This window comes from Saccopteryx bilineata, chromosome 3 (genome assembly GCF_036850765.1).
Source record: "Saccopteryx bilineata isolate mSacBil1 chromosome 3, mSacBil1_pri_phased_curated, whole genome shotgun sequence".
NCBI lineage: Eukaryota > Metazoa > Chordata > Mammalia > Chiroptera > Emballonuridae > Saccopteryx > Saccopteryx bilineata.
In genome coordinates this window covers 257974030-257995739 of record NC_089492.1, presented here as the reverse complement: position 1 = coordinate 257995739, position 21710 = coordinate 257974030, and the positions used below count along the sequence as shown (strand labels likewise).

General features: G+C 51.7%; 1 protein-coding gene across 4 annotated transcripts in view; it reads right to left on the bottom strand.

Annotated features, from left to right (window-relative positions):
* ERI3 (ERI1 exoribonuclease family member 3) overlaps positions 1-21710 on the bottom strand; it is a 131521-nt gene that overhangs the window by 10557 nt on the left and 99254 nt on the right. For 2 of the 4 annotated variants that reach the window (XM_066269382.1, XM_066269385.1), the window contains exon 8: positions 17290-17422. In XM_066269382.1, coding sequence (XP_066125479.1) covers positions 17290-17422 — 133 coding nt within the window. Of the gene's footprint in view, positions 1-17289; positions 17423-21710 lie in introns of those variants that run through there. The other 2 variants (XM_066269386.1, XM_066269384.1) reach the window with 1 other exon arrangement.

The following is a 21710-nucleotide window of genomic DNA, read 5'->3' as shown; positions in this document are numbered from 1 at the left end:
GCTACTGAGATCAGAGGGCAAGTTTGCTATAAGACCTTCACGGAAAATTTCTTCACTCTTAAGAAGAGAAGCACAAGGGGGAAAGAGCCCTTTATAGTCTGCTGGCTGTTTTCATGCTCGCACAGGTCTGGGACTGCAGAAGTCACCATCCGACCTTGAGGGGAGTTAGTCTCCCAAGAACACACTGAAGATAAAAGAACAAGATCATGGAAAAAAAATCCAGGTCCTTGATGACATTGCTGAGATACTAAATTAACCATCCTGAGGATCACCTCAGCTCTAAACATTTGTAAGCTAATAAATCCTCTTATTATTTAACTTTTTAATTTTATTATTATTAATTTTGGGGGGGTATTTTTCTGAAGTGAGAAGCGGGGAGGCAGAGAGACAGACTCCTACATGTGCCCGACTGGGATCCACCCGGCATGCCCACTAGGGGGCAATGCTCTCCCCATCTGGGCCATTGCTCGATTGCATCCAGAGCCATTCTAGCACCTAAGGCAGAGGCCATGGAGCTATCCTCAGCGCCTGGGCCAATTTTGCTCCAATGGAGCTTTGGCTGTGGGAGGAGAAGAGAGAGATAAAGAAAAAGGAGAGGGGGAGGGGTGGAGAAGCAGATGGGCGTTTCTCCTGTGTGCCCTGGCCAGGAATCAAACCTGGGACTTCCACACACCAGGCCGATGCTCCACCACTGAGCCAGCCAGCCAGGGCTATTTAACATATTTTAAATTGGGTTTCTTTTTCTGGTAGCTGAAAGCACACTAACTGATACAGAATGTAAAGAAAAGAAAGTGACATAACAAATGGACCCTAGAATGTAAATCTGGCTGAATGGAAGAGGTAGAGCAAGGGCAATGAGGACACTGAGCTTTCAGGCTAGGAAGATGGTAGCCCTAATTATGCTCGCTATATACATATGATCAAATTGTCTCCTGTTGTGGCTCAGGATACAGGCCATGTTACTGAAAAGGCAAAAAGAGTCAAGTTTAGATGGGAACCCATGTGAAAACAGAGAGGGAAGAAAATACAACTTTAGAAAAGTTTTCTAAGCCTATGGCTTGCAATCTAAATTGACGAAAAGCCCCACAGCTCCACAAAGTCATCAGTCTTGGGCTTCTTTCTGCTCTGCCCTTCTTAGCATGCTGTTTCTAATTTCCAGGTTATCTCATGGTCCAAAATGGCTGCTGGAGCTCCAACCTTCACATCCACATTTTAGGAAAGAGGAAGAAGGAAAAAGCAAGATGAATGTATTATCTAACTGGGTCACTTCTTTTTAAGTATTGTTCCTGGAGGTCCCACACAACACTTCATTTTATCTCACTAGACAGAACTCAGAGACATAACCATATCTAACTGTATGAGGAAGTAAAAACATTAGTCTTTTAACTGGGTACACACTGCTGCCCCTAATGATACAGGGACTACTAAGAGCTAGAAGGACAATGGCTATTGCGTGTGTATCAAGCAAGTTCTGTCTTAGAAACATAACCGATCCACCTCCCTTTGGAACCTGGATTTCATGGTTCATCATTTCATTCCTTTCTTGCCAATATTCTCAGTTCTCTTGCCCCCTTTTCCTTCCATCACCCTTGTCAGGAAAAACCCAAACTCTATCTCATCTATGCCTGCATCTGAGTTGAATGTGATCAGAAAAAATCACAACCATATAGATTCACGCCACCCATAAAATCAGTCATCAACTTCAATCTGGTGTATAAAATTGCCCAGCCAATTTAGTCAGTGTGTAAGCTCTCTTTCCCTTTCTCCACAGTGACAATTTCAAATTTTCTTTACCTGCCACAATCTCCAACACCTTCCCCACAACATCACCCTTGACTCCCTCACCCACCCACTCATCTCCTACTTCACAGGAAATACAGAAGCCACTCTCCTGCATCTGTGCCAGTTCTCTCCCCTATCGTGTTACCAGACAGCATCAATCCTGATGTCTCTGCTAAAGCCCATCCCTCCACTCCACCTGGATTCTGGAGTCCAATCTCACTGCCTTTTCAGGGGCCTCACATTATGAAGAACCCTAACTGTTTCTTCTGCACTGGTTCCTTCATATTAGCATGTAAATATATTAAGTCTCTCTCATCTTTAAAAACAACTCTTTAATTCCCTTTTCCATGTGGCTAGTACCCAATCTCTCCTCCCTTTCATAGCCAAACTTCAGAGTTGTTAACACTCAAGGTCTTATTTAACCACCTCCCACCCTGCAATCTGATCTCACTGTTGCGTTACCAAACTGCTTTCTCTAATGATGCTTATGGCCTCACAGGGGTGAAGTCCAATGGAAGCTTCTCAGGTTTAGATGGACTCAACCCAATGGACTTAAACCTGAAACATTCTTCTGTTGGCTTTAGGGATACAACCTTCTTTCCATCCCACCCTCCTCCAGCTCCTTTATAGATGTGGATGTTGCTTGGAGCTGTCATTGGCCCTCTTCCCTTTTCACCCTCTACTCTTTCCCTGGGCAACCTTACTTACCCCTGAGGCTTTATTTATTTATTTATTTATTTAATTATTTAATTTTTAAATTCAATTAGAGGAGGCAGAGAGATAGACTCCTGCATGCACCCCTACTGGGATCCACCCAGCAAGCCCACTAGGGGACAATGCTCTGCCCATCTGAGGCATTGGTCTTGTTGCTCAGCAACTGAGCTCTTCTTAGCACTTGAGGCAGAGGTCATAAAGCGATCCTCAGTGCCCAGGGCCAACTTGCTCCAACTGAGCCATGGCTGCAGGAGGGGAAGTGAGAGAGAGAGAGAGAAGTGAGAGGGGTAAGCAGATGGGTGCTTCTCCTGTGTGCCATGAGTGGGAATTGAACCTGGAACATCCACATGCTGGGCTAATGCTCTACCGCTGAGCCAACTGGCCAGGGCACCCTGAAGTTTTAATTACCATATATTTTCCAATAATTTCTAAATCTATTTTCCCACTACTACTATCCCAGTCCAGGGCACCACCATCTTTCATCTAGGTGACAGCAGTGCCCCCTGCAAATCACCATGGTGTCTAAACCACAAATCTGGTCATTTCACTCCCTGTCTTAAAACCTTTCAATGACCCAGGAAGGACAGTAGTGGAAGTACTGGTGAAATTCAGTAAGGCCTTTAGTTTAATGTTAATTTCCTGGTGTTGATAATTGCACTGTGATTATATGTATAAAGATGTTAACATCAGGGAAGCTGGGTAACAGACATATAGAAACTTTTTTGCTAATGTAAAATAAGTTCAAAGTAAAAAAGTTTGAGTTAATAATTATAACAAACCACCACTGCCACCTCCACCAGTGCCTCACTGTTCTCAAGACAGTGCCCACACTCCTTAGAAAGTCCCAAGGGACCTGCCCAGGTTCCCTTCTGGGGCCCCTTCTGTCCCACTGTCCCGTTGGATGAAGGTGGGCGGTTCAGACTCTTGCCTCTCAGCTTTTTCACATGCTTTTCCTTCTGCGTGGAACATCTCTCTCCACTTCTCAGCTGGCGCTCCCCCTTGACTCTCATGACCTGGGCTTGCTATCGTTTCCTGGGGTTCCTTATCTGGGCCCCCACATTTGTGTTAGGAATCCCTTCTATGTGTTTGCCCATTGTGATTACCTCAGTCACCCTGTTAGACCACAAACCCCTTGAGGGCACTAATGTTAGAATCTCCTAGTCTATATGTATTAAGGGGAAAGAAAGAGGGAACTATGGGGTGACAAGATCACAAGTGAACCTCCTCCAGCCCTGACATTTGCCACCCAAAGCTGCCGGAAATCAGTCAGGCTCCTGTCCCCAGTTTCTAAAGTGCCCCAGGGCTCCAGGCCCTTCCCCCACCTCCACTCCTTCCTAGTATCTTGGTTTCTCTAAAACTGCTGTGCCAGGAGGCTGGCTGGGACCTGAGCTCTCAGCAGTCTGACCAGTTGGTCCTGTAAATCAAGGCACTGTGGGCAGCAGCAGTGGTGCTGGGGCTCCCCAATCCTAGCCAGTGATGTCTGGAGAAGGGTGGCTATGCTTGGGGACTCAGAGGGGAGCTGCCCTCCCTAAGCCCAGTCTTACCTGGTAAATATTTCATCCTCAAGCTGCTCAGCTAATCCCTATTAATTTCAATACCGCCGCCTTGCCTGGCTCAGCTCCCAATGCATTATTTATCCTCTTTGTTTGTTTGTCGCTAACAGGTGGGCCCCAGCGGAGGCGCTGACTGGGGACAAGCCCACTCCATCACAGTGTGGCTGTGAATTAATCATGAGGACTAATGGGAACCACCTCAGCTCCAGGCACTTCTCTGTCCGCTTCCCTCTGCCCTGGCACATAGGGGTGGGCCAGGGCCATCTCGACTCAATTTAACTCAATTAAAAACAATACATTTTATTTACTATCTGCCTACATCAGTCAGATGCTATGGTATGCTTTGGGAATACAAGCTGAACAAAACAGATGTAAGTTCCTGCCTTCAGGGAACTTACGATCTATTGGGGGGAGACGCGTTAAACGACTCATTTCTTAATTATGACTGTGACAGAGTCTATGAAGGGAGTGCAGGGTGCTATGGAGCGCACATGGCTACAGAGGAGACTTCCCTGTTGAAGCAAAACTTGAGCTATGCTCTGAAGAATGAGTGTGTGTTAGGCCAAGGGGAGGGAATGGGGGCTCCCAAGGGAAAAATGTACGTGGGAAGCCGTAAGGTGAGAAGGCATGGCAGGTTCCAGGAAATGAGGGTGCGCACTGTGCTCGAGAACAGGGAACATGAGGAGAATGGTTTGAGAAGGGGCAGGGTACTGCCCCCATACCAACAAGGCCCAGTTTGGGGACACTCTTCTCCCTAAACAACCAGAATCTGTCCCAGTAGATTACCATGGAGTCACCCTGAACACCCTGATAAAAACACATACATCACCTCTGCTAACTTGAGCAACATCTGCTTTCTTGACCTTGTGCTAATAGCTCCCAATAGATGGTCAAGACCATTGACCCTGAGTGGCACAGACAGGAAACTCTGGGGAGCATTTGGCCTGGGGGCTTGTGAGGAGCCTGTGTGGGCCTCTCAGCACTCTGAGGCTTAGCTGTGCCATGGCAGAACAGCACATGGTCTGGCCCATGGCCCTGAGGGCAGGCCAGGCACAGGGCTGGGAACACTGACCCACTACAGCCACAAGTGCTGACACCACCTCCTAAGGGGCTTTCCTCTTATCTGAAAACCCAGCACTGCACTGGGCACCCAGAAGACCTCAGCAAACGCACCTCTTCTGAATAAACCACTGAACAAAAGCAAATGCCCAGCAGAGATCTTTCCCCAGATATTTCCCTCAAACTCTTCCCAGAGATTTAAGTCGCAACCAATCTAACATGTACTCAGGGTTTTAAAGCATTTTCAAATCCTCAGAGTAAGCCTGGAGAGGTAGAAGCCATCATCAACCCCACTTTAAAGGGATGAAACAGAGGCTCAGGGTTGTGAATGACTTGCCCAGGACCCCCAACCTGGAAGTGATAAGCCTTAGCTAGAATGCAGTCAGCCTGGGTCCAGCGCATCTACAGATCTACCCCCTTTGTGGGCATTTCCCTAGAAATCTCTCGGTAACTCCAGGGACCTTCACTCCCAAGAACAATCCTAGAAAGCACTTGGCTTATGAACCAAGTGAAGCTCGGCCAGGGCAGAGGCCTCACTGTGCACATGGTCAGAGTTTGTAATTCTATTCAAAGTGGCCACTTTGAAAATCCATATGTCTTCAGGCTCCCCGTACATCATGGTGTCAAGTCCTGGAGCAGAGGCATCCATCAGCAGATCCCAACACCATGCTCTGTGTGCCTACAAGCCTGATCCCCCCCATGCGCCTGGCCCTGGTTCAGCTGTCTGGCATCACTCCCCACCCTGTGCCAAGGCTCATGCTAGCTGCCTGCCTGGCCCAGGCTTTCCCTTGCCTCCACACTAGTCTGGCTGCTGGGCCCCGGCCCTGCCCCAAATGCCTCTCCTGCCCTCCCCAGACTCTGCTTGCTCTCTTGGAGCTAGGCGGCCAGCACAGAGGCAGCCTCGATAACTCGCTAACGTGCTGCCCATGCTGTTCTTAAAAATTTATGACTGTGCAACATGAAAAATCCGGCTGAGGAGCTGTCATTAGTGGTGCTGCCTCCCTCCCCCACCAGAGCCACCCTCGTAAATTGAGATTTATGGCTGCGGCAGGCGGGCCGGGTGTGTGCAGGCCGTGAGGATGCTGTGGGGGAGACAGGGAGAGACCGATGAGCAGCCGTGGGGCCAGGGGCTCCCCCCTGCGGCAGCTCCAGTTTATCACAGTCTGCTGTGATACCTACGGAGATGAGGCCTGGCCTGGGTGTCAGCACAGCATGGATGCTGGATTCCGCTAGCAGTGGCTCTGGAGGGGGAGGGGCCCTGTGCCAGTCACTGGCTCCTTTAGGTGTAGGACCAGATTCTGAGGTCCAGGTGCTAAGCAAAGGTCTCTCAGCAGGGTGATTTGGGGAGGGGAATACTGGACCTGGGGAGGAAGCATCCTTCTTGTTGGGGTCACAGGCCTGGGCCCCCAAAGTCAGCTTCTCCAACCAGTAGCCTCTCAGTTGGGCGTGACTGTGGTATCCCAACCACAGAGTTGAAGGAGAGGCAGGGAGGGTGGAGTAAGGATGCCAAGAACTTTCCCTTTCCTCCCCTTTCTCTGGTAAGAAGGGCCAGTTGAGAAGCTAGTAAAGGCAAGTCTGCCTTTACTGGACCCAGTCACTTAGCCTACCCCACAGAGGCCAGGCTGGGGCTCAAAAGAAGAGGAGGTGATCCCATAATCCCTCCCTCCCCCTCTGCAAGCCTTCCCTATTACCTCCCCTCTCCTCCTCCCCTGCTCACTTAGCCCTGTCAGCCAGGCCATTATGAAATTGGGGTTTCATTTACAGACTAATTAAACATTACAGCTTGTTCACAATTACAACGCGGGGATGAGGGAGTAACTAATTATGGAAGAAATGAGCTAACATTTATCTCTGCCCCCACCCTCCCTCTCCCCACTGCCCCCCCCCCAATCTGGCTTCTTCCCACTCTCTGGTCAGTATCAGCTCAAAAGGCTTTATTTCCTGTGATGGGGGACTGGACATAAGGTCTTACTGCAGTTCCCAGCTACTTTGGGGGAAGGGCTTAGCTCCTAGGGTCCTAGGGGACAGTCAGGGCTTTTGCACAAGCCCGAGTGAGTGTGACTAGAGTAGGACCCTGTGACAATATGTGGGTTAAGACATCTGGGCTGGGGGTAGGGGAACACTGCTCTGGTATAAGTGTGACAGTACCGTGGGGCTCTGTGTATCTATACCTTGCAGGGCGAGGCTGTGGTGTGACTGCTGCACACAACTGTGTGTGTAAAGGGGTATAAGCGTGAGTGAACCACGTCCCCACCCCCAACCTAAGGACAGAACAGAAAAGAACTAGTTGGCTGCAAGAGGTGATGGTCAAAGCAGGCCTGGAATGTGGCCCTAGCCGCCCCAGGCCCAAATCTCTACCTGGAGACCCTGTTCACTACTGCCTCTGAAACAGGAGAGGCAGGATTGCCCTGTCCTGGGTCTCACCTTGTCCCTGCCCTGAGGCTGGCCTTGGCTACTGGCCAGATGTCCCCTGGGGTTCAAGGGCTTTGGGAAGCCTGGGGGCCCCCCTGTGGGCAGGAATCCTGGGGTCTGGCTGGCTTGCCACAGAGTTTAATAATAGTAACAGTGAGAGTAAGCGTTTCCATCCTTCCTGCCTTTGGGCAGAAGAAGAAAGGAAAGAGGAGGGAGAGTAGGGAGTGGAGGGAGCGGGCTGAAGGGAGGCTTTGAGGCCTCAGAACTCACATCAAACGGCCGGATCTGGGCCTAATTGTCTGACCCCTGCCCCTGCCTTCAATCAGCTCTGCGGCTCCCCGCCCGCCCCTCGCCTAACTAGCAGCCATGTTCTCCTCATTAGAACAAGCTCCCCTTGCACACGTGTACCCGGACAGGTCCCCAACACTCCCAGCTCCCAACCCAGCCTAGTGGGTGGATACAGCTGGAACCCCCTTTTGGGGGGGGCCTCTGGGACAGCTGTGCCCTCGGCCACCACAGCTGGCTGGCCTGAGCTGCTCAGCCCCTCTTGCTGAGTTGCAGGAGCCTAGATGCCACGTGGTACAGCATATCCCTGGGCAGGCTCAGCTGCTGGGTGCATTCTGTCCTCTGTGTGTCCTTCTTGCTACAGACCAAGTGTCTCAGATGCACAGCTCCTGAGAGCAGGATGTGCTTAAATCCTGTTCCCTTCTGTCTGGTTCAGTCTGGCAGGGCATCTGATCTGGGTCAGGGTTTGTGTTCAGAGGCTGCAAGCTGAAGGAACTTGTCTGCCTACTGTACAAGGAGGGTTCCTTTAAATGAATCCAGGCATGGTGATGTGTGTGTCTGGGGTTGGTGGCACAGCAGCAAGACAGTACAGCTTGCTGATTAAGAGCTTGGGCCCTGGAGAAATGAGTGTCTAAATTCCAGCTCTCCGGTTCCTTGTTCTGCAGCCTTGGGTGAATGACAACCTTCCGGAGCCTCAGTTCCCTATTTGGTGACATTTTCTCTCATAGAATTTGGGAATTCAATAGGATAATAGATATAAAGCCTCTTTGTCACATCTGACACTCAGCAAATGTTGTGGAAGGATACTGGTATAGATGGGGATTCAGACCAGACCAAACAAATTCCCCTCTCCGAAGGCCACAGGCCCCAATTTTCCCAGCTGGGTCTGGATGCCGGTCAGTAGTGTTAAGGACCAGAAGAGCTGTGAGGAAGGGTCTAAGAGTCCCACAGAAGAGAAATAACAGCTCCCAAGGGCTAATACCAGGGGCAGAAGCACCTGAGCTGGAGGCTACACTTGGAGGTAGAGATGTCACACAGCAGCAACAGGTGGGAGTGGCAGGAACCAGGTTTAAAGACTGTCGGGGGCATTAGGTCAGATGAGGTAGGTCAGTAGGACTGGTTCACGACATACGGCTCACCCCATGAGTACTGTTGGCAAGGGAGGTGGGATACTGTGAACACCACTGCCCTGCAGACTGGGTTGCTCTAGGAATTCATTCTCAGGGTACTAGAACTGTACAGGACTGGGGGAGGGGCCGACCGGGTCTGGGTCCTGACATTGTCTCTCACCTTAAACCAGTGGTAATGACTTGCAAATATTGATGAAAACACAAACTAGAGAGATTGTGTTTTTCGGGGAATGAAGGTGGGGAGAAGGGATAAGGAGGAAAATAAACTGAAATGAAGTCCGGTTATCTCCCATCTGTGGCTGCTCCTAATCCCCCAGCCCAAAGGAATCCAATGCAGCCCCTTATCTGCCCTGTCAATCATTCCATCACCACCCAGTGCTTGGTGGGCACCGCACACCCTCACATACACTCAAGCACATACTCACACATGCACACACACGCACTCACTCACTCCAGCAACTCTTGCTCCAATACTCCCGCCCACCCCCAACCCATTACTCCTCTGAGTAGGAGCAGCAAGCACGCAGGTCCTGCCAGATGGATGCAATTTGCATAATATCAGCAGCGGAGGCTGCAAGATCACCAGGGGTCAGGGCGCTGACATCCCCACACAGTCTATCTGCAAGTGCTAATTTGGCCGGCATTGATCTGTCTTTCTGATTTCTTTGTCATTTACGTCTGCGATGGTTTGACAGGAGATACAGAGAGAGACAAGGAGTCGCTGGGCTGGGGCTCGCGGCTAGGAAGGTAGAAAAACAAAGATTGTACTTCCCAATGCATCACACACACAGAACACATACATACATATACCAGAACCTCCCTCCATCCATTAGTCCACTCGTCCATACATCTATCCTTTTTCCATCTGTGGTTGCTACTGAAGACTACAGCATGGTGTCTGGTAAGGACGAAGTCCTCAGATGTTCCTGGGGCTCCGAGGGTACCAGCTCAGGGAGGGAGCACCCCTCTCCTTGAGCACTATCCAAGCAGGCCAGCGGAGACTCTCTGGACGCCTAGAGAGTGCTCTCTTCTCATGGCTATCCATCCTCTTTTATTTGGGCTGCACCACGAAGAACCCACTGGAGTGGGGATAGAGCTGGGGAAGCATGTACTCCAGCTATCTATGGACCCTCCCCCTAAGGCAGCTGTGCTGACTCCTCCCCTCCCAGCCCCAAGATGACTAAAGCAGGGGGGAGGAGGCGAGGTACCTCTCTGCCCCTCTAGAATAGCCAGGGACGGTTATTAGGTCTGCAGGGACCTCATACCAATACTTTGCCACCATCAGGTCATCTGAAGCCCAGACACTAGGCTCTTGCTAATTCCTAAATCCCAGCTGAGCCAGAAAATCCTGTATTAGATTGTATCTAAATGCCACATTCCATCGAACCCTGGACCAGAGTCCCCAAATTCTTCCTTGCCTTGGGAGGAAGGTTCATCAAAGACAGGGAGGCCCTGCTAGGATGGGAGATGTCATAGAGAAAGGGGAGGGGCAGAGAAGGTCACAATTCCAGGAAGAAAGAGCCCGCTGCAGAGAAGCAGATCTGGTCAAGGCGGACAGAGGGCTTGAGCCTTCCAAAGGTGAAAGTCCCCTCCCACTGGCCACAGTGGCTGTCTTGCCCCACCTCCTTTCCCTTGCCTATGGTAGCAGAGGCAGGGTGATCAGAAGGAACTCCCTGCTGGGCAAGAGGGGGGCTGGTGTTTGGTGTGTGCTAATCCTGGGCCTGAGGTCTTCAGAGGGACCCGGAGAACTTCAAGGAGGAGAAGGCAAAGCTGCACTGTAGATGAGCTCATTAGCCAGCACCCCCACACCCCACTTAGGAGGAGGAGGGCGGGCGGCCCAGGGAGCTGGCGGCAGAGGCGGCAGAGAAAAGGCTGTCACTGTCCTTTCTTCCTTTTGGTACAAGAGTCTCCCTGAGCCAACAATTCTCCCGCAGTGACACCTCTCACGGGCACTAATGAGATCCATGTCACAGAGCTAATGCGCTCTGACTAGACTCTTGATAGACACCCCACTCCTTCAGGGGAGACCACAGGCCAGTACTACTCTCCTGGGGCCAGAACCCCATCCTGCCACCTGCCAGTCCAGCTCTCTTGCCAAACTGTGCTAGACAAAACTCCTGAGGGTCTACTTGTGTCTGGCTACCCCACTTTACCATGAGTCTCAGAGAGACCCTCCTCACTCCCTGGGCTGAGGTAGGTTAAGCAACCAGGGCAGGACCACCCAGCTGGGCATCAGGGAAGGTTCCAGTTATTCTCCCAGCCAGCTGAAACCAGTGGTCTATGGGGCCTCCATGTCACAACAACTGGTAAGATTTTAGTAACATTTCCTGTGCAGATTTCCAAAAGGAAAGAAGCAAAGGAGGCCTGGGTCTTGCCCTTAGAGAGGTCAAGTACGTAGGGCCTGATCATTACCAAATAAATTATAATTGGGGCCTAAAGGTGTATTCTATACACCCACACTGAGAGGGCCAGGCAAGAATCCCAGAGGAGATGGTCCCTAACAGATGGGCAAGTTTTCCTGAGCCAACAGGTGGAGCCAAACTGAACTCAAAGAGTAACAACAGGGCCCTGGCCGGTTGGCTCAGCGGTAGAGCGTCGCCCTGGCGTGCGGGGGACCTGGGTTCGATTCCCGACCAGGGCACATAGGAGAGGCGCCCATGTGCTTCTCTACCCCCATCCCCTCCTTCCTCTCTGTCTCTCTCTTCCCCTCCCACAGCCAAGGCTCCATTGGAGCAAAGATGGCCCGGGCGCTGGGGATGGCTCCTTGGCCTCTGCCCCAGGCGCTAGAGTGGCTCTGGTCAAGGCAGAGCGACGCCCCGGAGGGGCAGAGCATTGCCCCCCGGTGGGCAGAGCGTCGCCCCCTGGTGGGCGTGCCAGGTGGGTCCCGGTCGGGCACATGCGGGAGTCTGTCTGACTGTCTCTCCCTGTTTCTAGCTTCAGAAAAAAGAAAAAAAAAAAAAAAAAAAGAGTAACAACAGTCAGGGTCAGAAGGTCAGAAGCCAATGTCTGCAGGCCCGGTCTCTGAGCACTACTACAGCAGAGGTGAAGGGGTAGCAATGCCTCTTCTCCTCAGCTGTCGATACTGGAGCCTTGTCAAGGCCTGTATGTGCCACACGACACTGAGGGAAATGAGGAAAGTGAGCTTGTTTTCTTCCTCATCATCTTGGTAGTTTAAAGCCTGACACCAAAAAGGTACTTCCAGTTCAGCACAGCAGTAAGAACACAGACTTTGCATTTAGATGGACCTTGGTTTGAATCCTGACTCCTCAATTCACCTGGCTGTGTGATCTCAGGCAAGTTGCTTAACTAATTAAGCCTCAGTTTTCTAACCTATAAAATGGGAATGATGATGCCTGCCTTCGTAATACTGGTGTAAAAATTAAATTAGTTAACACAAAGTGCCCCTAAATAAATAATGTGTGCCCTGCTGACCCTTGGCTGAAATGAGAGAAGAACCACACAGCACTGAGCAGTCGTTGGTGGAGGCTGCCTGCCTAGAGCCTTTGGCCCAAATCAAGGAAGCTGACAGAACCCACGAAACATCCAGTTCTACACACACGCAGCTCCTGCTCACCCACAACCCACTCCAGCACGACCCTGTTCCCCAGGCTCACAAAGCCAAGTCCACTCCCCTGGGAGCAGGAGCAGGTGGCCGTCCCCTGACTGAGAGGCCATGCTGACAGCCCCTAGCCCTTTCCTTCCAGGGCTCACTGCCTCTACCCAAGCCCTCTCCTTTATCCCCAGGGCCAAGCCATTACCTCATCCTGGACTGTGCCTGTGAGCTCTGTGCGAGCTGGCCCTGTGTCTGTCATCTGTACCAATACATTTCCAGCACTTATCACAGTCCTGACACATAGTAAAAGCAAGGTAAATGTTCACTGACCTGGACCCGGCTCCATTCCCACAGTCACCGCCGGCGCTAAGTGACCCGTCACCTCCACGTACCTTACTGTAGCTCCCCTTCTGCGGTTTCTCCCCACTAGTCCTTACTGTACACTCAGGATGCTCTGACCAAAGCCCAACTCTGGCCAGGTCATTCCTCTGCCTGAACATTCCCACACTCCCCTCAAATAGTTCAGCCACCCATATCCATCCTAGCGGCCCTCTGCCCTTCTATAGCTGTCCCCTTCATCAGCCCACCCTCCACTGTCTGCTCCCTTGTTCTCTCAGCACATTCCTCACCCAATGCTTAGCAGGAGTTCCCGCCACGTAGGCCCCACAGGCTTCCCCTGCCATACTTACCTTACTTAGAAGGAGGTTTAGGATCATCAATGGGCCTAGGGTCACTGGTGACTTGCATACTGAGCCACTGTCTCCCCATGGCATTGTGGGAGAACCAAGCAGATCCTGGGGATGGCTAAGCTGTGGGATCTGCAGAACCCTTGCCCGGCATAACCAAAGCTGCTTCACCCCCAGCCTCCAATATACATACCACTCCCCACTCCAGGCTGGCAGCTCCTCAGACAGTTAATTAGCACCATGTCACTGAGGACCAGCCTGAGTGGCCAGTGACAGGGACTGACCCCTGACCCCAGGGCTGGGAAACAGTCCACATCAAACTCTTACAGCGCGACCCTTTTAGCACGCACAGTAACTCGGGGCACCGCCAGCTGAAGCTCATTAAAGCTGTCTCTTTGGCGCGAGGGCCATTAACCTCACTGCTCAAACCCACGCCTCCCCTCCCTGCCTCTCCCAGCCCAATTAATGCCCTGCAGCCTTCCTCCCTTCCAAGCACCCTCACCCCCACCTCAGAGCCAGCCAGGAGCTGCCAGGGCAGCCCTCTTCATTCAAAGATACAAAGACCAAATGCCAGGAACCCCCAGTGTCCTTGAGTACCCACTGTGTGTCAGGCACTGCACAAGCCCTTCACACTGCTGACTTCACTAAACCTTCCCAACAGCTGTCCCTTATCTGTCACAGGTCTCTGGGTGGTAGAGCCAGAACTTCTAGCTCCAAAGCCCTTACTCTGTTGTCACTTGCAGCCTTGGGCTGTCCTCTGGCACTCACCCAGATGGAAAAACCTTCTATGAAGAAGGAATTCTTCAGGGGTCCTAATCCAGAATCAACATGGGTGAAGAGACAAGAGGGGCACCACTGAGTCCCAGGAGGCAGCAAAGAGTGGAAACAAGGAAACTTTCCTTCCAAAAACACACCCTGGACAGAGATGCAGAAGCAGGGCACCCAGCTCAGGGCTGTGCAGGCTGAGGGAACTCAGTTCCACTGGCCAGACTCAACTGCAGGCAGTTCTTCCTCCCCTGGGCCAATATGAGTCCTCTCACTGGCCGTCATTCTCTGGTCCCTCCCTTTCCATCATTCTTTTATTTATTTATTTTTTTGACAGAGACAGAGTCAGAGTGAGGGATAGACAGGGACAGACAGACAGGAACGGAGAGATGAGAAGCATCAATCATTAGTTTTTTGTTGCGCATTGCAACGCCCTAGTTGTTCATTGATTGCTTTCTCATACGTGCCTTGACCGCGGGCCTTCAGCAGACCGAGTAACCCCTTGCTTGAGCCAGCGACCTTGGGTCCAAGCTGGTGAGCTTTGCTCAAACCAGAGCCCATGCTCAAGCTGGTGACCTCAGGGTCTCGAACCTGGGTCCTCCACATCCCAGTCTGATGCTCTATCCACTGCGCCACTGCCTGGTCAGGCCTCATCATTGTTTTATTAACTCATCAACTCACCTGTTCATTCATCCACCTATCTGAATTTATTCAGCACCTGTTAATGAGTCTGTGTAGCACAAAGTGTCTCAGTGGTTCTGAATCAGAGCTCTATATCATGTCATTCTTTTCCTCACAAACTTCCTGTCTCATCAAAACCTCACAAGAAGGAAGAAGAGGGTCAAGGGGGATGAATGGTGATGCAAGGAGACTTGACTTGGGGTAGTGAGCACAATACAATATACAGATGATGTATTATAGAATTGTACAACTGAAACCTATATAATTTTATTAGCCAATTTCATCCCAACAAATTCAATAAAAAATAAAGAAAAACCACCTGAGAAATCTACCCCCTTTAACCTGGCATTCAAGGCCCACTTACTTCCCTGGTGATTTTCTAGCCATTCCCTAACCCAAAAGTTAGTTTCCAGTCAGTGGAAACTTTTTTTTTAAGAGGCAGGGAGGCAGAGAGACAGACTCCCACATGTCCCCTGACCAGGATCCATCTGGCAAGCCCCCTATGGGGCAATGCTCTGCCCATCTGGGGCCACTGCTCCATTGCTTGGGCAACCGAGCTATTTTAGTACCTGAGGTAAGGCCATGGAGCCATCCTCAGCGCCCAGGGCCAACTTGCTCAAACCATACAATTTGAATTATGGCTGTAGGGAGAGAGCAGAGGGGGAACAGGAAGGAGAGGGTGTGCCCTGACTGGGAATCAAACCCAGAACTTCCACACGCTGGCTGACACTCTACTGCTGAGCCAACTTGCCAGGGCCCAGTAGAAACTATGTATTTATAGACATCTGGAGGAGTCCTCTCACTATGCCAAGCTTCCTCATGCCCTCAGGCTTTATATACACACTTCTCCCCTAAGAAAAAAACCTTTTCCCTATTTTTTCTTTTTTGGGGGAGGGGGAAGAGAGAGAGAGAGAAAAGCATCAACTCGTTGCTTCACTTTAATTGTGCATTGATTGCTTCTCGTACATGCCTTGGCCATGGACCAGACCAGTAATCTCAGGCTCAAGTTAAGATAGCAACCCCCTCAAGCTGCCAACCCTAGGCTCAAGCCACCAACCATTTCAACAATCCCACACTCAAGCCAGTGACCCCACACTCAAGGCAGGGACCTCGGGATTCGAATGGTGACCTCAGCATTCTGGTCACAACATCTCTACCCACTGCACTACCACTGGTCAGGCTGCCCACTTTTTTTAGCCTAGCAAACTATTCATCTTCAAAGATCACCGGAGTCAAGTGTCCTCTTCTCTAGAAAACTTCCTGCTGACCCCCCAAGCATCTTGCTAGGTTTGGGGTCTACTCTAGATTATACGGAATAGCAGTTGGGAGGGAACGTCAGTTGTCACGGGGTACCCCCAAATTCCACTCCCCCCTCCCCCGCAACTAGAATGATACAGGGCATTCCAGAAGTCAGTGAGATGTAAACGAAGGAGCAGAAGCCACCTTGCCAACTGAGGACAGGGGAAACTTCCCTTGAGACAACCCAGGTGCTGCAATCACAGCCCTTAGTGCCCTGGGTGGCAAATGTCCAGTTCAGCCTCTGTCTCCTCCCAGGATGTGAGCTCCCTGAGGACAGGAGCTTCTATTCAGAATGCCCAGCACCTACCAGGCACCTGTGATGTCTGTGGAAAGAATGAGGGGCTTCTCTGTAGCAGGTGACTGGGTCCTTTAGGTGTACCTTGCTGGTCCCCTCCCCTCAACCGCTGATACCTCCCCTAAGGTACCTAGGTTATGATAATGTCATCGCTACCCCCAAGAATACCCCTGTTCCTCCCCACTTGGAACGAAGCCAACGCCTGCTTGAAAGCATCTGCATGCATCTGTGTGCACATGCACACAACACGGCACTCAGACAGGAACAGACACACTTTCTGATGGATACACACACAAGCTGATGGTTGCTTCCATAGAAGCATGCCCTCAGGAAAATATATACAGATACACTGTCACACACACACATCCTTCAGATATACACATTCATGGATACACGGAGACATGCAGCTGAAGTTGTCAGACACAGACACACACACACACTCACAGACAGACATGTATCCGTACTGAGACTGCCTGAGTCTCCAGTGCCTAGAACAACAGCCACTCCAACCCCCCCAAGCAGTAATCTCCCTGAGGGTGCACCCCCACCTGGTACCCCAAGTGACCCCTCCCAACCCAGGCACCGCTCAATGGAGGCTGCTGTTCCTGCGGGGGAGTCAATACCCTGTGGACGGAGCCATCGGTCAGAAGGACCCCGACTAATTAAAAGCTGGTGAGGTTTAAATAATTCATCTCCTTAACTCCCATTGATCGCCCAGTTTAGTGGCCACAGACTTGAAACAATATTAAACAGCCTCCTCCAGCTCCATGGGGGGTGGGTAAGCTGACATGTGCCCACCCCTCTGAGGACATCACACACCAGAGATGCAGCCAGGGGCGGGGGTACCTTGGCTTGAATCCAAGGCCACCTGTGACCCACCCAAAGCCCAGACCTCAGCCTCCTCATGCATACTGTTCTGAGAGACCCTTTCCAATAGCCTGGATCTACTCTCCCCTCACTCCGCCCCTTCGCCTGCTCACCCCAGCTACGGACGGAGAGCACCCCATTAGAGCATTGAAAGAGTCACAGAACCCCTGTGTGCCAGGGGATTGGGGCGTGCGGGCAGGGGACTGACCGAGCTGCCAGGGGGACATGTGGAGGGACTGACCAATGCCGCTGTGGGGCCGGCCTATGTGTTGCAAGCTGAGGCCCTTGTTCATGTCTAGAAGTCCATTCTTGGGCCAGCAGCCCATGGCGAAGCTGTAAGCCTGGAAGACAGGAGGCAAGAATGGTTAATAGAGGCCCTGACCCCTGAACCAACCCCATCACTCACCCACCCCTCTACCAAATCTCCCCCCCAAGGGCTTACTCTCATCATGCCACTTCATGAGAGTCCCCTCACTGGGTTCCCTTTCCACCAGAAAAGCCCTTCTTCTTCCACAGCCCCCTTTCTCCTGGGCATCTCCCCATCAGAGGTTCCGGGACCTCACTGGGTAATATCTCATCAGCTCCTTTAGAGAGCTCCCATTTACTAAGACCCTCCTTGTCAGAACCCCTCTTCTCATCAGGGTACCCCTTTGCCCTTAGATTCCCTCCTCTCCAGAGTCTCCAGCACTCTATCTACTGTGTGCCCCCCCCCCCCCCATAGTATTACTTGGTCAGAGAGACTGGTGTAGGGAAGGACTTGGACCAATATTCAAACCTCAAAGATAGGAAAACCGAAGTGAGAGGGGGCCAACCACCTGCTTATGGTCAAGTTGCTTTTGACCCAGAGACATGTGAGGCTGTAGAAGGCTGAGTGCCATGTGGGGGCTCAACTGAGGAGGGGTAAGGTCACCTGGTTGACTTAAGCAGCTGTGAGGGAAGCATATAAAGAGAGAGAGAGAGAGAGAGAGTGTGTGTGTGTGTGTGTGTTAGGGGAAGCAGATCTCTGCTGAAGGTCAAGTGCTCACTTATGCATATTCAAAGCGGCCACCCATCGATCTGTACTTAATTGTTTTCCTGGGGTTGGGGAAGGAAGTGCTGGGGGCATCGATCTGCTCAGACCCCAGCACTTCATTGCCCCCCTCCAACCCTTACTCCTGTCACCTGGCCACTGCCAACCTTGATGAGATGGGAGGGGGCAGGTACATGGCAGGACAGGGATAGCCAGAACCTTCTCTTATAGTCCCTTACAGGCACAATGACCTGATGTCACAGGTGAGGAAACTGAGATCCAGAAAGAAGAGACATACAAAGGTTAGAACACTATTAAGTGGCCCAACGGGAATTAACTCCCAATCACTCTGCTAGCAAAGTCCTGGGCTTCTACCAGTGGGCTCGCATAGCTAGCTGACCCCTCACCCGAGAAGTCCCCAAACATTAGTCTGCCATTCTCCCAAGGGCAGGCAGCATGTGGGGCAGTGCTCAATGGGAATGAAGCTTGGGTGAATCCCCAAAAGTTAGGTGGTGAGTCCGCTAAAGATACTAAAATGACTGCTGCCGTTGTCTGCCAGGCACTGAACTGCCCCTACCCATCAATGGGCCCAGGAGGTCCACATCCCACTATAGACTCCTTCACAAGAAAAAGCACCCAGCATAGGTTCAGAACAGGACAGGAAGCTGAGCACAGAGTCTGTGCCAGGGCCAGGGAGCTGGGCAGAGGGCTAGTATCCTTAGTTCCCAGCTGCAGGAACCAAACCTTGGCCCCACAGACACTAAAAGACTAGGAGCCAGTAGACAGTGTACTTCACCTTCAGCATCCTCCAAAGCCATTTTCCTTGACCACAGAGGTACTAGCCATGGTCCACCTTCCCAGCCAACCCTCCCACCCTTTACCAGGTCACAGCTGCAACCACAAATTGGGGGATGAGTGTGAGACTCAAGGACAGGAGAGAGAGAGAGAGGTCGCTGGCTTCAAGCCAGGGCGGAGCTGGGGAAACGGAGCTGGGGAAACTAGGCAGGGAGGGAAAGCAGCCAGTGGGTGGTGCATAGCTGGAGAAGCTGCTAAGCATGGTCAGGGCCACGGCTGGAGTGCAGTGGGCCAGAGAGCAGCGGCGGGCGGCTTTCAAGTACTTTAAAATCACTTACAAAGGCCGGATTAAACGATCAGAAATTCCATTTAATAGGACAAATAAAGAAATAACAATCTACTCTATCAGCCTGGAGAAGGTGAGCTGGATGGGTTTTTTCCCCCTCTAAAAAGGAAAAAGGGAAGGAAGGGGAAAAAAGAAGGATAATGTGTGTTTACTCAAGCAAAGAAAAAAATATTTAAGTGATGTCGGGGAGAAGATTGCAGTAACTAGTGAAGAATAACATCGTCTACTTTGCTGTCAAATCACACCCGAATTTCAGTAATAGATTCTCGGCTGACACTCAATTCAATTCGAAGGTGATCCTGCTTTATCCCAGCCCATCAAATATTAAACACTTGCATTAGCAGGTGCTGCCGCTTCCCGGCTTAAAGCGGCGGGCGGCAGGGCTGCTGAGGCCCCTCTGCTCTGCTCTCGGCTCGGGGACAGGGCAGCTCAACGTTATCTGCACGTCATCCTGAGTCTTATCACAGCTAAGCGGGAAGACCACTTCAGATAACATTAGACGCTTGCCCCGACGCGTGTCAGCATGATTAGATTATTATTATAATAATGACTCCCCAAGAACTTCCCCAGACTGGGACATGTGGAAGGAGGGTAGAGGGCAGCAGAGCCCAGGAGGACCAAGCTGGACCAGGGCAAGACAGCACCTATGGCAGGAAAGCAGGGGTGCCAAGCAAGGTAGCAGCCCCAGTCCTGCCTGACGGATGCCTTTCAGGAAGGGCAGTCTAGCTTGTCAGAGGGAGGGCGAGATGAATTGGTGTCTCCACCGTGGCCGCGGGTGTCATGCTGCAGTTTCATATTCCCAGATAAGGCGTGATAACCAATTGCTGCTGTGACATGGCCTCATCCAGCACTTCCTCAGGGGGGCACAGGCGGGGGGAGGGGGGCAGCATGTGCACATGGGTCTGCCAAGCTCCTAATAAGAGGGATTTAATTTTTACAAATGCTGCTTCCAGCGGGGCCTTCACATACCAGCCAAAGTCCAAAATGATATTAAAAATGGTTAATTAAAACTGCTCTCCCTCAGTCCGGGCTCTCCCCCTACTGCCCCTGCTGAGAATCCCAGCATGTCTCCTCCAGGTACTGCTACACACTCATGCAGAGCTGAACTCTCCCATGACCACCAGTCACAGTGAAACCTCGAGGCACAGTGCGATGAACCAGCACCTCAAGCTCCCCCTGCCACCGTGGGTACCCTTCAGGCACAGCCAGTAGACACAGAAAGCCACCCAGAATACAGGGTCATCCAGCCACCTGTGCTTCTACCAATGTGTGGTCTGGATCCTTACACGTGCTGCCCTCCGCATCTGTACCCACATGCTCACCACTCCCAGCACTCATTTCTAAAGCCTCTCCCCTCCCCCCAAATATATATATATATAAATATATATACCATTGAGCTTACATACCCACACAAGCATACCCATCTTTCCATTCCCCACTCCCTCCTGACATCCTCCCTAAGAGATGACATCCATCCACAATTCTTAGCAGAGCCTTCCTGGGAGACCAGCTCAGGACAAGATGATGTGGTCCGTGGCTCAGATTCTGGCTGAGAAGTCAAGTCTGGGACCCAGGGAACTATCAGAGCAAGAGAGGATTCAGAGAGGCTGTCCCCCATGGGTTGCCTACAGGGACAATGGAGACAGATAGGCCCATGGGGGATTGGAGGTAGTTAGGAAAGCTTCCTGGAGGGAGTGTTACTGAAGGAACCAAGTAGAAGACATAGCAAGGGCAAAGGAGAATGGCAGAAGCAAACTTGGCAAGTGCACAGGCAAGGGCTTGGCTGTTGTTGCGGCAGCCAACAATGGATGGAAGGAATCATATCTAGAGGCGCTGCCACCCAGCCCTGTGCAAACTGGCATCAACTGAGGGGCCCTAATTATAGTCTACTCCCTACCGCCCCCCCCACTTGCTTCCTATCCCCGAACTTTCTCCTGCCAGCCTGTGGGGTGTGGGGGTTAGGGACCCAGAAGCTTTCTGACCTTGATCAGTGAAGGACAGGAATCTGTTTTAAGAGTTCTTGCTACAATCTCTGCCTGAGCCCCCTTTCCATGCTGGTTCTAAATTCTCGAGTGCCACTTTTCCAGCTGCACTTCTCCCAGCCATCAGAGCCCACCTGACCAGAGGCGGTGCAGGTGGAAAGGTGTCTGAGGAGCCTAAGTCCTATCCAGGGCAGGTGCAGTTGGGGTGAGAGATGCTGGTCTACCAAACTGCGCCATCCCGCTCTGTGCCAGGTAGGCATGCACACTTCCCTTCCCCTGGGCTGCTGTAATTTCCAAGCGCAGGGAAGCAGGTGCTGAGCTGCTCCCGGCTGGCTCTCCCCTCTCGCGGCTCTGCCCGCCTTGGCTGCTGCCCCATTAGCTTAGTGGCCAGCCATCTGCGACGGGCCTGCCACGCAGCCCTGCTGTAGGCGCGGCGGGTGGCCCCCTGTGTAACAGGGAGCTTTGCCATTAGCGCCTTTAATATTCTGACACCTCAG